We start from the raw sequence: 16,300 nt of genomic DNA, 5'->3' as shown, positions 1-16,300 counted from the left end.
TGGACCACGATAGCAAATATTCTTCAACTTTCACCACAGAAAGAAATCCGGGGACGTCATATCCGGTGAACGTGCGGGCCATGGTATGGTGCTTCGACGACCAATCCACCTGTAATGAAATATGCTATTCAATACCGCTTCAACCGCACGCGAGCTATGTGGCGGACATCCATCATGTTGGAAGTACATCGCCATTCTGTCATACAGTGAAACATCTTGTAGTAACATCGGTAGTGCATTACGTAGGAAATCAGCATACATTGCACCATTTAGATTGCCATCGATAAAATGGGGGCCAATTATCCTTCCTCTCATACTGCCGCACCACACATTAACCCGCCAAGGTCGCTGATGATCCATTTGTCGCAGCCATCGTGGCTTTTCCGTTGCCCGATAGTGCATATTATGCCGGTTTACGTTACCGCTGTTGGTGAATGACGCTTCGTCGCTAAATAGAACGCGTGCAAAAAATCTGTCATCATCCCGTAATTTCTCTTGTGCCAGTGACAGAATTGTACAAGACGTTCAAAGTCGTCGCCATGCAATTCCTGGTGCATAGAAATATGGTACGGGTGCAATCGATGTTGATGTAGCATTCTCAACACCGACGTTTTTGAGATTCCCGCCCGTTGGACATTTTGATCACAATAGCCATACATCAACACGTTATCGATCTTTTCCGCAATTGATAAACGGTCCATTTTAACACGGGCAATGTATCACGAAGCAAATACCTTCCGCACTGGCGGAATGTTACGTGATACCACGTACTTATGCGTTTGTGGCTATTACAGCGCCATCTATCACAAAGCGTGAAAAGTGGTCCAACTAGAACATTCATATTTCTTTACGTACTACAAGAATATGTAATAAAAATGGGGCTTCCTATTTAAAAAAGCGTAGTTGATATCCGTTTGACCTATGGCAGCGCCATCTAGCGGGCCAACCATAACGCCCTCTGGTTTCCCCCTTGAAGCTAGACGAGTTTCGTTCTTTGTAGTTTTTTCGTCTGATGCTAATTTCATGAGATATTTGGCCCGGTCACTATCAATGTACCACCTTGTATATGTTAATTTCACGAAGTGTACAAATAGTTCAAATTCCCTGATCGACAGACCTTGAAATATTTTCGCTCGTGCTTCTACAGAAGGAAGACTGTTTGGCCCAAGGTAATGTGAGAAGTACATAAATAATGGCATAGCCTATACTTCCAGAAAACCTTCGCCCTTCCCATTAACTACGTCCATCTGATCGGCTCCTTTCTCTCCCACCGTCCTTCCTATGTCACCATCTATTACACCGACTCCTACACCTTTTTCCCCTCCGTCGGTGTGCCCCAAGGCTCCGTCCTCTACCCCCTTCTGTACCTTTTGTATACGGCGGACGTGCCGCCGCCGTCACCCCCCGTCCACCTCCTCCAGTTTGCCGATGACACCGCCTTCCTTGCCATTGCCCCCACCCTGCAGCGCTCCCAACGCCTTCTCCAATCCCATCTTAACCGGTTCACTGCTTGGTGGAACCAGTGGTTGCTCAAGGTCAATCCCTCCAAAACCCAGGCGATCATTGTAGGCAAAACCACCCCTTCCTTCCGCCTCCTTGATTTCTATCTCACCATCTATGGCCGTCCTATCGCCCTCACTCCCACCCTTAAGTACCTTGGCGTCATCCTCGACCGTCGCCTCTCCTGGACTCCCCATCTATGGACAATCCAAGCCAAGGCACGCTCCCGACTCCGTCTCCTCAAGCTCCTTTCCGGCCGTATGTGGGGTCTGGACTCCTCCACCATCCTCCACACCTATAAATCCCTCATCCGCCCTATCCTTTGTTACGCCCATCTGGCTGGGTCTCCGCCCCCCCCTTCCTTTTATAAATCCCTCCAAATCCTTGAACGCCATTCTCTCCGCCTCACCTATCGCATCTGTCTCCCCTCCCCCACGCGGATCCTGTATGATCTCATCCCCTTCCCCCACCTCCTCCTCTTCCTTGAAAGGATACGGATCCTGTACACCTCCAGCAAACTTGATCCTCCTCATCTGCTTGTCTCACCAATCCTCTCCCAACCCCGCCCGCCGCCACGCCTGTGTTCCCAGGTCCCACCCGGTCTCCATCTCTCCACCCTCCTTACCCTCTCCCAAGGTGGCTTCCGCCAGCTCCCCCTCCCTGATGATGTCCTCCTCCCCTCCATCTACCCCTCCTATCAACTTTGTTCCTCCCCCCCCCACTTCCTGTGTCCTTTCCTTTAGGCACCCTCCCTCCCTTCTCTTCCCTTCCCTTCTCTTTCCTTTTCCCCCCGTCCCCTCCCTCCTCCCCTCTTCCCCCAGGCTTCCCCTCCGCCTTCCTCCCTCCGCCTCTCTCCTCTGCCTATGGCATCTCTGCTCTCCCCTCTCCCTCTCCCATTCCCCTTCCGCCTCCTCCTCTCTTGGCAGGTCCCCGGACTCGCACACGCTCAGTGAACATTCGTTTGTGTGTAGTGTTGTTCGCCGTCACGCCACCACCGTTCACGTGCCGTCGCCACCATCCATGTTATGTGCACCGTGTCGCCTAGTGTTAGTGATGTTTCTCGTCCAGCGTGAACGGCTCCATGTTTTTTTCGATTTTTATTGCCTACATTTCTTGCCCACCGTTTTGACTGTCTTCTCTGTGCCACCTTTATGTACTACTTGTTGTCAAACTCAAGGCTGAAGAGCGGCGTATTGTGCTGCTGACAGCCCGCCTTTGTATAAGGTGTTTAAAATCACAATAAAGAAAAAAAAATAATACTTCCAGATTGGTCGGGAGAGTGGAAACATATACTTTTTTCTCAGTCAGTACTGGTAACATGTGCATGTGCTCGTCTCGTAAGTAAAGTATGCCTGCTTTTTACATTTATATCTCCATTGTCACCCATTCGATATGCAGCTAAAATGTATCGTGACTAAATCTCCTTTAAAACCACGGTCAGACGTTGGTCATCTCCTTTAAAATCATGCTCAAATGTTTGTCACCCTAAAATAATTCTACTCTATAGGAACCTCCAGAAATGTCTCAAGTTGGGGATGAATCTCGCTAGAATCACCCGCAGCATCTTCTTCGACCAGCGACCCTGGTTAAAGGAGTATGTTGATCTCAATACCTAGCAGAGGTCTCTCGTGACGTGTGATTTTGAAAAAGATTTTTATAAATTAATGAATAATTTAATTTTCGACAAAACCAAAGAAAGTTAGAACCCACCGCGAAATTCAGTTAGTTTACCGTGGGGATGGGCGTTATAGTGCATGAGATTACTTCATGAAGCCAAATTTTAAGCGGGTCACAATCTTCAATGAAGATCTAGTCACTGAGCAGATGGCTAAGGTTTCAGAAGAGTTCACGAAGCCTGTTTATATCGGCATGTGCGTTCTTGGCGTATTCGAACTCCACGTGTGTCCGTTCCACTACGGGTTTGCTAAACCAAACTTCACTGATGTCAAGGTACTTTACATCGATACAGATAGTTTCATAAACTAGGTCAAAACCTGTGATCCATATGAAGCAATTAGATACAAAAACCAAGGAATTTAACACGTCTGGAGATGTGGCCGATAATCCTTACGCTTTAACACCACAGAACAAAAAGGTTATCCTCCCGATGACAGACGATGTTAATGGCTTGCATATTATGGAGTTTGTAGCGCACAGATACAAAATGTATGCATACCATATAGATGCAGGCGCCACCAGAAAACAGGCTAAGGGACTGCACCATGCCGCCTCACACGCTCTACTAAACGGAAACTACAAGAGGTGCCTGCTTGGTGTTGATTTATCTCCTCATATTGTGCAGGAAGTAGTCTTTCGATCATTCGGCGTTGAGGTGCACATTGCAGTGCAACTGGAAGTCTGTCTGTCGCGAAATGATGACTAAAGCTTCACTTGTGCAAATGAGATCGGGACCCTTCCGTTCTCTCACTATTCGCTCGAGAATAAATGAGCGTACCTGTGAGCGTTTGTGTGTGTGTGTGTGTGTGTGTGCGTGTGTGTACACAGGGTGTTACAAAAAGGTACTGCCAAACTTTCAGGAAACATTCCTCACACACAAATAAAGAAAGGATGTTATGTGGACATGGGTCCGGAAACGCTTAATTTCCATGTTAGAGCTCATTTTAGTTAGTTTCGTCAGTTTGTACTGTACTTCCTCGATTCACCGCCAGTTGGCCCAATCGAAGGAAGGTAATGTTGAGTTTGGTGCCTTTACAAGTACGACACAACATGTGGTTCATGCACGATGGAGCTCCTGCACATTTCAGTCGAAGTGTTCGTACGCTTCTCAACAACAGATTCGGTGACCGATGAATTGGTAGAGGCGGACCAATTCCACGGCCTCCACGCTCTCCTGACCTCAACCCTCTTGACTTTCGTTTATGGGGGCATTTGAAAGCTCTTGTCTACGCAACCCCGGTACCAAATGTAGAGACTCTTCGTGCTCGTATTGTGGGCGGCTGTGATACAATACGCCATTCTCCAGGGCTTCATCAGCGCATCAGGGATTCCATGCGACGGAGGGTGGATGCATGTATCCTCGCTAACGGAGGACATTTTGAACATTTCCTGTAACGAAGTGTTTGAAGTCACGCTGGTACGTTCTGTTGCTGTGTGTTTCCATTCCATGATTAATGTGATTTGAAGAGAAGTAATAAAATGAGCTCTAACATGAAAAGTAAGCGTTTCCGGACACATGTCCACATAACATATTTTCTTGCTTTGTGTGTGAGGAATGTTTCCTGAAAGTTTGGCCGTACCTTTTTGGAACACCCTGTATATGTGTCCCTATTTGTGCCTGCAAATTGTATATATCATTATTTGTACCATCTATCTGTTACGTGGAGCCGGCCGGGGTGGCCGAGCGGTTCTAGGCGCTACAGTCTGGAATCGCGCGACCGCTACGGTCGCACTTTTGAATCCTGCCTCGGGCATGGATGTGTGTGATGTCCTTAGGTTAGTTAGGTTTAAGTAGTTCTAAGATCTAGGGGACTAATGACCTCAAAAGTTAAGTCCCATAGTGCTCAGAGCCATTTTTCGTTACGTGGAAGTAGACACTATTGACAATACTGCATGCATCCTGACACATCCTTCAGCCATTCTTCGCAGTGAGTCACGCACTCTTTCAAACACACCGGGTCCACTCGGACTGCGTCACATGCACTGATACACACTCCTGCAACGTCTTCACGTTGTCGATGGGTTGGGCACACACCTGTTCATATAAACAAATGTCCCTACAGCTGGAAATCCAACGGATTCAGGTTCAGTGAACGCGAAGGCCATACCATCTCGACTAAACGCCTACGAAAAGTTACACTGAGGTACTGTCAAACGATCCGTAGAAAAGTATATGGCGCTGTATGGTGTGAAAACCACAGTCGTTGTCTTTCTGGAGGGGTAACGTTCTCCATAACCGCTGGTGATCCATCGCGCAGAAATCAGTGATACACAGCACCTGTTAATCTGTCCGGTAAAGTGTATGGCTCTATGTTTCTGTCACCGACAATTCGCGATCATACACTGATACTAAATCGGTTCTGATGCCTCAGCTCCTCGACTACTAGAGAATTTGTGTCTGTCGATATGTGCGTATTGTGGTAGTTTACTATGCATTCTGTTGTGAATCCTGCTGCATCTGTAACTAAAAGACAGGCCGTAAAATGTAGATCTTCAACGGTCCATAACTGAACAGGTATTACTTTGCGGAAACATAATTATTGGAACTTTTCTTCCAGTTTTGAACAATATGTGACAGTTTTTTTAAACAGCCTGTATACAGTATGTGTTTATGGTCCCGTTACTTTCTACTGTTCATAACCATATCTGAGATTCTTGTCATGGCATCAGATTCGCTGGATTCGTCAACTCGCATTCACCCTATTGTCTTCCAGAACGCATCATTTACTCTGTCGCGGTATATACGCTGTTTTTAAATTTGCTGGCAGGTTAAAACGGTGCGTCTGACAGGGACTCGAACCCGGAACCCAGCCTTCGGCGGACGTTACTCTGATATCCAACCAGGACTCATGATTCGCCCTCACAGCTTTTCTTCTTCTAGAGCGTGTCTCCGACTTTCCATGATAACGGTGATGATGATCATGGGTTTTGTGGACATCAATGTATTAGTCACCCTCCAGGACGGAATTCTGTGCCTTATCTGTCTGCTCCTAGAATAAATCTCATGTGAAAGTGTGAGAACGTTTCCTTTGTTTGCTTAGCGTCTATCAGAGGTGGAACTTCAACACCAACCCAGTATTTACTTAGTGAAAGTTGAGAAACCGCCTAAAAACTAGATCGAGGCTGACCAGATCACCAGCCCATCACGTGAGGCTCGCCTCCCTGTATCCTAGAAGCGGTGCGTTAACGTGGTAGGATATCAGGGCGTTTCTCGACTTTGTCTGTCTAGTGAGACTATCACTGTTCGAAGAAAGGATATCATGGAGAAATAGTTTAGCCTTAGCCTATGAGATTGTTGCTAGGTTCAGATAGGTACTGGCAGACGTAAATCCGTGAAGGGGGATGACGTCGTACTTGGATAGCTCAATCGGTAAGAAAAGCTCTTGCGTAACGAAAAGTTCTTGATTTGAGTCTTCGTCAGGCACACAAGTGTTAATCTGTGAGGAAGTTTCATTACCTTCCACGCTAAGATTTACCTTCGGCTATGCAACAAAACAACCACCTTAAATCTCGTTTCAAGAAGGAAATAAAAAGTTATCGAAGCTGCGGTGGTGGTATTTAATACTTTCGCTGTCATTGGGACGTATGTGCCCCACGACAGATTATCAGCGAACCAATGAGAATCTGCTGCGTGTTGTTGCCATGTACCATTTGTCAAACTGATTTGCGCAAAAACCGTTTCGCATCACATCACACACAGGAAGATCGATGTGGTTATCACATGAGACACTCGAATTTGTATGTAATGATAAAGACCTTTCTATTTCAAGTAATAGGCCGAAATTTCATATATGATCATTGATACGATCCAAGTGCTTTTCTGAAAATATACAGCGTGATTCCATGATGATGTTACACATTTTCGTGGATAGATAAAAGTAAATGTATCAGTTTGAGGCAAGAGACCCTGGTCCGAAAACGACCGAATGGAAAGTTATAATTGTGCGCAAGACCCCTGTCGAGTCTGAAGAGTGTCTGCCTGCGATACTGTTCAAAAGACACCGGGGATTTTAGAACGGGTACGACAGAACTTTGTGCGTTGATGCGATGGGTGCAGTGACGCTACAGGCGTCTGAACAACTGTTGTAACTGTAGCAGCTTGCGAAACTTGTGTGCGTAAATGTAGTTCATTATTACTGTAACGTAAACTTAGAATTTTCGGTCGCTATGACAACAAATTACGTGCGCTGTTACTAGTTCTTCAACAGGGGAAATTATCTGAGAGTATTGGGGAGTATTCAGCGGGAATTCTGTGCGTCACGGTCAGGGTTCGGATGTTGGGGCCCATAGTTCGAGCGCTGCGTGAGGCTATGGCCGAACATGAATAGATTTTCGTTTATACCTTTCGATTAAGTCGTTTCAGAACTAGATCACTTACCTGAAATTGATACATTTACTCTTCCCCATCATATCTAAAAGTCTGTAACAGCATCGGGGAATCATCATGTATATCATAAGTGGAAATACATGATGATCGTTCATTTCGCTATCACTGGGTCATACTGTTTCCATGTCAAAATACCAATGGGACCCATTTGTCCAACCCCTCCCTTCGTTGAAAAACAGAGAGAAATATTTTTTCACATTGTTACTTTTGACGATAACTTAATTAAAATAACCACACATCAATGTCTTTCACTCAGAGAAAAGGAATGGTAGTGAAAACGTTACAGTAGCCTTAAATGACCCAATGAAACTACGAATAATCTAGCAATAATATGAAATGGTTTAAATTTCTGCTCTAAAAATACATCGTCTCTTCTCTGGCCTCTTATTTGTTACTTATGACTATTTGCGCACTGGCTACGCGATACTGAGCGTTGCAAACTACACTACTGGCCATTAATATTGCTACACCACGAAGATGACGAACTACAGACGCGAAATTTAACCGACAGGAAGAAGATGCTGTGATAAGCCAATGATTAGCTTTTCAGAGCATTCACACAAGGTAGGCGCCGGTGGCGACACCTACAACGTGCTGGCATGAGGGAAATTTCCAACCGATTTCTCATACACTAACAGCAGTTGACCGGCGTTGCCTGAAACGTTGTTGTGATGCCTCGTGTAACGAGGAGAAATGCGTACCATCACGTTTACGATTTTGATAAAGGTCGGATTTTAGCCTTCTCGCGATTGCGGTTTATCGTATCGCGGCATTTCTGCTCGCGTTGGTCGAGATCCAACGACTGTTAGCAGAATATGGAATCGGTGGGTCCAGGAGGGTAATACGGAACGCCGTGCTGGATCCCAACGGCCTCGTATCACTAGCAGTCGAGATGATAAGCATCTTATCCGCATGGCTATAACGGATCGTGAAGCCACGTCTCGATCCCTGAGTCAACAAATGTGGACGTTTGCAAGACAACAACCATCTGCACTAACAGTTCGACGACGTTTGCAGCAGCATGGACTATCAGCTTGGAGACCATGGCTGCGGTTACCCTTGACGCTGCATGACAGACAGGAGCGCCTGCGATGGTGTACTCAACGACGAACCTGGGTGCACGAATGGCAAAACGTCATTTTTTCGGATGAATCCAGGTTCTGTTTACAGCATCACGATGGTCGCATCCGTGTTTGGCGACATCGCGGTGAACGGACATTGGAAGCGTGTATTCGTCATCGCCATACTGGCGTATCACCCGGCGTGAAGGTATGGGGTGCCATTGGTTACACGTCTCGGTCACCTCTTGCTCGCATTGACGGCACTTTGAACAGTGGACGTTACATTTCAGATGTGTTACGACCCGTGGCTTTACCCTTCATTCGATCCCTGCGAAACCCTACATTTCAGCAGGATAATGCAGGACCGCATGTTGCAGGTCCTGTACGGGCCTTTCTGGATACAGAAAATGTTCGACTGCTGCCCTGGCCAGCACATTCTCCAGATCTCTCACCAACTGAAAACGTCTGGTCATTGGTGGCCGAGCAACTGGCTCGTCACAAAACGCCAGTCACTACTCTTGATGAACTGTGGTATCGTGTTGAAGCTGCATGGGCAGCTGTACCTGTTCACGCCATCCAAGCTCTGTTTGACTCAATGCCCAGGCGTATCAAGGCCGTTATTACGGCCAGAGGTGGTTGTTCTGGGTACTGATTTCTCAGGATCTATGCACCCAAATAGCGTGAAAATGTAATCACATGTCAGTTCTAGTATTATATATACACTCCTGGAAATGGAAAAAAGAACACATTGACACCGGTGTGTCAGACCCACCATACTTGCTCCGGACACTGCGAGAGGGCTGTACAAGCAATGATCACACGCACGGCACAGCGGACACACCAGGAACCGCGGTGTTGCCGTCGAATGGCGCTAGCTGCGCAGCATTTGTGCACCGCCGCCGTCAGTGTCAGCCAGTTTGCCGTGGCATACGGAGCTCCATCGCAGTCTTTAACACTGGTAGCATGCCGCGACAGCGTGAACGTGAACCGTATGTGCAGTTGACGGACTTTGAGCGAGGGCGTATAGTGGGCATGCGGGAGGCCGGGTGGACGTACCGCCGAATTGCTCAACACGTGGGGCGTGAGGTCTCCACAGTACATCGATGTTGTCGCCAGTGGTCGGCGGAAGGTGCACGTGCCCGTCGACCTGGGACCGGACCGCAGCGACGCACGGATGCACGCCAAGACCGTAGGATCCTACGCAGTGCCGTAGGGGACCGCACCGCCACTTCCCAGCAAATTAGGGACACTGTTGCTCCTGGGGTATCGGCGAGGACCATTCGCAACCGTCTTCATGAAGCTGGGCTACGGTCCCGCACACCGTTAGGCCGTCTTCTGCTCACGCCCCAACATCGTGCAGCCCGCCTCCAGTGGTGTCGCGACAGGCGTGAATGGAGGGACGAATGGAGACGTGTCGTCTTCAGCGATGAGAGTCGCTTCTGCCTTGGTGCCAATGATGGTCGTATGCGTGTTTGGCGCCGTGCAGGTGAGCGCCACAATCAGGACTGCATACGACCGAGGCACACAGGGCCAACACCCGGCATCATGGTGTGGGGAGCGATCTCCTACACTGGCCGTACACCACTGGTGATCGTCGAGGGGACACTGAATAGTGCACGGTACATCCAAACCGTCATCGAACCCATCGTTCTACCATTCCTAGACCGGCAAGGGAACTTGCTCTTCCAACAGGACAATGCACGTCCGCATGTATCCCGTGCCACCCAACGTGCTCTAGAAGGTGTAAGTCAACTACCCTGGCCAGCAAGATCTCCGGATCTGTCCCCCATGGAGCATGTTTGGGACTGGATGAAGCGTCGTCTCACGCGGTCTGCACGTCCAGCACGAACGCTGGTCCAACTGAGGCGCCAGGTGGAAATGGCATGGCAAGCCGTTCCACAGGACTACATCCAGCATCTCTACGATCGTCTCCACGGGAGAATAGCAGCCTGCATTGCTGCGAAAGGTGGATATACACTGTACTAGTGCCGACATTGTGCATGCTCTGTTGCCTGTGTCTATGTGCCTGTGGTTCTGTCAGTGTGATCATGTGATGTATCTGACCCCAGGAATGTGTCAATAAAGTTTCCCCTTCCTGGGACAATGAATTCACGGTGTTCTTATTTCAATTTCCAGGAGTGTATGTCCAATGAATACCCGTTTATCATCTGCATTTCTTCTTGGTGCAGCAATTTTAATGACCAATAGTGTACGTAAAGCAGAGCAAAAGCACTGGCAGAAATGTTACGTCGTGTACTCACCCATATCTGCAGCTTGACACGCTTGTCGTGGCGGAAAACCGTCTTCACTTTGAAGTCGATGCCGACCGTCGAGACGAAGGCCGATGTGAACGAGTCATCGGCATACCGAAACAGGAAGGACGTCTTGCCCACGCTACTGTTGCCGATGATGAGCAGCTTGAACATGTAGTCGAAGTTCTGGTCGGCGGCATCTTTCTGCCACTTAGGGTCTTGCCCGCCAGCCATCTGCACACACAAAGCGACACCACGTCTTTAGACTTAGCTCACAGAGCTGATGCACCTTTCTCGCTCTAATGGTAATTTTTTAAATAATTTCTTCCAGCTGTGTTACAAAATCTGTACAAAATTATTAAGTTAGACAAATCCACAGTGAGGAGGTGTATAACGTATTATGAAACAAGAATACATAACATACAGTCCTAAAAGGTTCGAGAATGGATTAATAAAAAATAAAGAAGAGTTAACATGATGGTTTAGGTGTTCTACATAATCTCTCCTCAGATGAGTACAATCCGTACAACGTTTGTATAACCGTGTGAAACTATCTGAAAAGTTATTCCTCGGAATGTTGTTCAACTCGCGCTTCGCAGTGGTCCGACTGTCGGTTATGTCGTAAGAGCGTTGACCCTTCACGTGAATTTCTGTACTTTGTTGCTTTGTGGTAAGTTAGTCACGTCGCCCGTGATGATTTTCTCCTGAAAGGAACTGTCCACGTTTTGCATGTGAATAAAGGTGCGGCAGACATCTTGGTGTCATTTTGTTCGGGATTGAAATGTGCAGCACAAACTTTGCACACACTTTTCTCTTCTTCAAGACATTGTGGAGGTGGTTTTGAACACTTGATTTACAGCGACGTGTGACAAATCAACGTTGACACACTACGGCCTCACGTCCACTACTTAACATTGCCTGCTCACAACTCACTGGTCGAATGCAAGTATGTTGTTTACAGTTGACAGTTCAAACTGCCACCGTTGTTACTGCGCTGATATCACATATACGCCCGAGATAAAATGAGTTCCGGCAGTTTTTTGACATACGGCAGAAAGATATCGGTTCCGTAAATTCCAAAATTTTTGAGAATGTCTCGATTTTAAGTTTTAAGTTTAAATTTTTTTGTTATTGCAATACCAGAGAAAATGGGTCTTAACAGATGGACAAATTCACAGTCGGATAGGTTTTACAAAAATATGTTTTTTTCGTGCAATATAATTACAAATCAACAATGTTCGGATTTTTTCCTTTACTTGTACTCTGAAACATTGCTTCTTGCCGAATTTCATGATTCTATGTCCAGGGGAAGTACCCTATCATTTATGATGAATAATTTTGCGAGTTTTTAAATATGTGACTTAAGTGGCCGTATCTTTTTATTGCAGTGCCTTCGATGTTCACTTTTTTTTACATCGCCAAGGGACCGTAGCCCTTAGTATTTAACATAAATTTGAACTTGGTATGTCTAGCCCTTCCTGAGAAACAGGGGTCTTAGCAAGTCAGGCGCACGGGCAGGCAGACTGACGGACAACACGGCGATGCTGCCAGGGTTCCGCTGTTAGTGACAGAGGTACGGAGCCCTAGAATGAGGTATCCTAATGTTCCTTACACACATCCTAACTGAATTTGTGCTTATTGATGTGGAATGAGTCATAAAATCTCAAATATATTTCCGTTTACGTGGTAATATTAAAACATGCGGATATATACACTACTGGCCATTAAAATTGCTACACCACGAAGATGACGTGCTACAGACGCGAAATTTAACCGACAGGAAGAAGATGCTGTGATATGCAAATGATTAGCTTTTCAGAGCATTCACACAAGGTTGGCGCCGGTGGCGACACCTACATCGTGCTGACACGAGGAAAGTTTCCAACCGATTTCTCATACACAAACAGCAGTTGACCAGCGTTGCCTGGTGAAATGTTGTTGTGATGCCTCGTGTAAGGAGGAGAAATGCGTACCATCACGTTTCCGACTTTGATAAAGGTCGGATTGTAGCCTATCGCGATTGCGGTTTATCGTATCGCGACATTTCTGCTCGCGTTGGTCGAGATCCAATGACTGTTAGCAGAATATGGAATCGGTGGGTTCAGGAGGGTAATACGGAACGCCGTGCTGGATCCCAACGGCCTCGTATCACTAGCAGTCGAGATGACAGGCATCTAATTTTTTCGGATGAATCCAGTTTCTGTTTACAGCATCATGATGGTCGCATCCGTATTCGGCGACATCGCGGTGAACGCACATTAGAAGCGCGTATTCGTCATCGCCATACTGGCGTATCACCCGGCGTGATGGTATGGGGTGCCGTTGGTTACACGTGTCGGTCACCTCTTGTTCGCATTGACGGCATTTCGAACAGTGAACGTTACATTTCAGATGGGTTACGACCCGTGGCTCTACCCTTCATTCGCTCCCTGCGAAACCCTACATTTCAGCGGGATAATGCACGACCGCATGTTCCAGGTCCTGTACGGGCCTTTCTGGATACAGAAAGGCCCGTGGCCAGCACATTCTCCAGATCTCTCATCAACTGAAAACGTCTGGTCAATGGTGGCCGAGCAACTGGCTCGTCACAATATGCCAGTCACTACTCTTGATGAACTGTGGTATCGTGTTTAAGCTGCATCCAAGCTCTGTTTGACTCAATGCCCAGGCGTATCGAGGCCGTTATTACTGCCAGAGGTGGTTGTTCTGGGTAGTGATTTCTCAGGATCTATGTACCCAAATGGCGTGAAAATGTAATCTCATATCAGTTCTAGTATAATATATATGTCCAATGAATACCCGTTTATCATCTGCATTTCTTCTCGGTGTAACAATTTGAATGGCCAGTAGTATATACACTGATGGGGCAGAACATTATGACCACCGACTTACTATTGATTTAAACTCGCCCAGGCGATTGCAGCGTCACTTGGAGAGGAATGACTGCTAGTGAGACGCAAGCACGATGCATGTAGTATCAGTGAGTTTGCTGTCCGTGTCTAGAACGGGGAAGGTCGTAAAGTGTACGATTTGGCAGGTGTTCGAGGACGTCGTGGGGTTCGGCGGCCACCCCTCATGACAGATGTCGGACGTCGTACGCTGGGCAGACAGGAAAAACAGGACAGGCGGCGAAATTTGGCGGAACTAATATCAGACTTTAGTGCTGGGCAGAGTACAAATGTGACTGAAGACAGTGCACTGAGTACACACTCCTAAAGATGGCATCCGCAGCCGACGACTCGTGGCTGTGCCAACCACAATATAGGTAACTAGGACTGAAATGGACACATGACCATCGGCACTGCACGTTGGCGTAGTGGCAGCGCGTTGCATGCGCTGATGAATCTGGTTACCGTCTTCACCATGCCAATAGGAGGGCGTCAATCCGTCATCTTCCAGCTCCTTGACACCTGTATGTACTACGGGACGGAGACAAGTTGGCTGCGGCTCCTTTATGCCCTGGAGAACGTTTGCGTGGTAATCCGTGGGTGCAGTGGAGCTTGTGCAAGGCACTACTACGGCCAAGGAGTATCGCACACTGGTTGCGTACTACGTACACCCCTTCATGACAATCATGTTTCCCAATAGCAGTAGCATTTTCCAACAAGATAATGCGCCATGTCACAACGCCAGGAGTGTGATGGAATGGTTTGAGTAACACAGTGGCGATTTGCAATTGGCATGATGGCCCTCCAAGTCACCATATCTGAACCCCATCGAACACATCTGGGATGTGTTTGAACGTGGCGTCAGAGTTCATCGCCCCCCCCCCCAACCCGTAATTTACGTGAATTAAGTGACTTTTAAGTGCAGATGTGGCGCCAACTCCCTCCAGCGACCTGCCGAGGCACCACAGCTTCCAAGCCACGATGCGTCACCGCTGTTATCCGTGCCAAAGGTGACACACTGGCTATTTGGTAGGTGGTCATAACGTTCTGGCTGATCACTGTACAAAAGTTGTGTATGATAATTCCCAGGCAGTTGCGGCCAAGCATCACCATAAAGATTTAAAGTCACCAGCTTTGGTCCAAAAAGGTGTACATTATTCAGGAACACATATTTTCAATAACTTGCCGGCAACCATGAAAGGTTTTACTAAAAGTTTAGTTTAAGTGGAGCCTGAAGTATTTATTAGTAGCCAACGCCTACTCCATTCACTAATTTCTTAGGAGAATCGATTCATGTGTATATTATCAATCACATCAAATAATTTGAGCGTTACGTAAAAACTGACTTCCGCATGTCTTCAGTGCAGTAATGTAAGCAATGTAAATAAGTGTGGTTTTCCCCCATCTTTCTCACAGTTGAATTCCATAAAATTATATTTATGGTGACTAGTTTGGACTACATTGTCCATTTTCAAACCGTAGCCTTCGTTGTAAACGTTGACATACATTTCCACAAGTGCACACATGTGTAATAGCCATAAATGGCAATAATGCTTATACAAGATCCAATAACTTCACTAAGACCACAAATGACAGCTCCCTGCACTTGCTCCCATTTCACAAACTGTCAAGACTGTCCGGCGTGATGGCGCCTTCCACCACAAGAACTCACCGGCGGAAAAGACGACGACGTCGACCGACAAAGTCGAGGACGGACAAGCAGACAGAGGAACTGGTGGGGAATTTCCCCACCAGCGGGTAGCCAGAATCTCCCATCGACTGTGGGGGAGACCGACCGCAAGCGGGAGGGCGGGAAAAACTGCCTGTTCACAAGCAGACGCAGTAGCAGCCGACGGACGACGTACGCGCTGCAATGCGGGACGTAGCTGGCGAAGCAACTGTACATCCCAAATCCGTCACGGTGGCAGAAAAGGTTGCATTTGCTGCCTTGTTGCAGAGAAGGAGTAGGCCTGCCGGCAGCTGCGGCAACTGCGTGTAGAACTTGTTCGTGACCTCCGAGCACAAGAATCGGAGGCTGTTTGAAGTCTTCGTGTTCAAACATTTCCTTAAGCATCTGACTGCGAATAATTTATTGTCGAAGTCGCATTTCGGGCTCCTTAAGGGTTTAGATATAAAGAAGGCTATTTGCACGTACAGTGAGAATGTACTTAATTCATTAGGTAACAAAACAGCGGCTACTGGCATCTACTGCGACCTGCCAAAGGCCTTTGACTGTGTGAATCACAGCATTCCCGTAAGTAAATTAGAATATTATGGTGTCACTAGCAGTTCTGCAAAATGGTTCGAGTCTTACCTAACTAACAGGAAACAAACGGTGTCGTTGCATAATACCTGTGGAGTACGCATCTGACTGGGGATTAATTTCATGATGTGTTCCTCAAGGTTCAATCTTGTGCCTGTTGAATTTTCTTTTGTATATTAAAGTCTCTCGTCCTTTACACTGCCAGATGCTAAGTCTGTCTTGTCTGCAGATAATACAAACATAAAATAAATAGCAATTCAAGGACAGATTTA

The 16,300-nt window shown here is 47.1% G+C and overlaps 1 protein-coding gene across 3 annotated transcripts in view; it reads right to left on the bottom strand.

Moving 5' to 3' along the window:
• The window catches only part of LOC124721610 (ras-related protein Rab-3), an 832,513-nt gene that overhangs the window by 233,065 nt on the left and 583,148 nt on the right, over positions 1-16,300 (bottom strand). For all 3 annotated transcript variants that reach the window (XM_047246662.1, XM_047246661.1, XM_047246663.1), the window contains one exon: positions 10,887-11,111. In XM_047246662.1, coding sequence (XP_047102618.1) covers positions 10,887-11,111 — 225 coding nt within the window. The remainder of the gene's footprint in view (positions 1-10,886; positions 11,112-16,300) is intronic.

This window comes from Schistocerca piceifrons, chromosome X (genome assembly GCF_021461385.2).
Source record: "Schistocerca piceifrons isolate TAMUIC-IGC-003096 chromosome X, iqSchPice1.1, whole genome shotgun sequence".
NCBI classification, from domain to species: Eukaryota; Metazoa; Arthropoda; class Insecta; order Orthoptera; family Acrididae; genus Schistocerca; species Schistocerca piceifrons.
The sequence above is the reverse complement of the archived record's forward strand: the minus strand, read 5'-3'. Positions and strand labels throughout refer to the sequence as shown.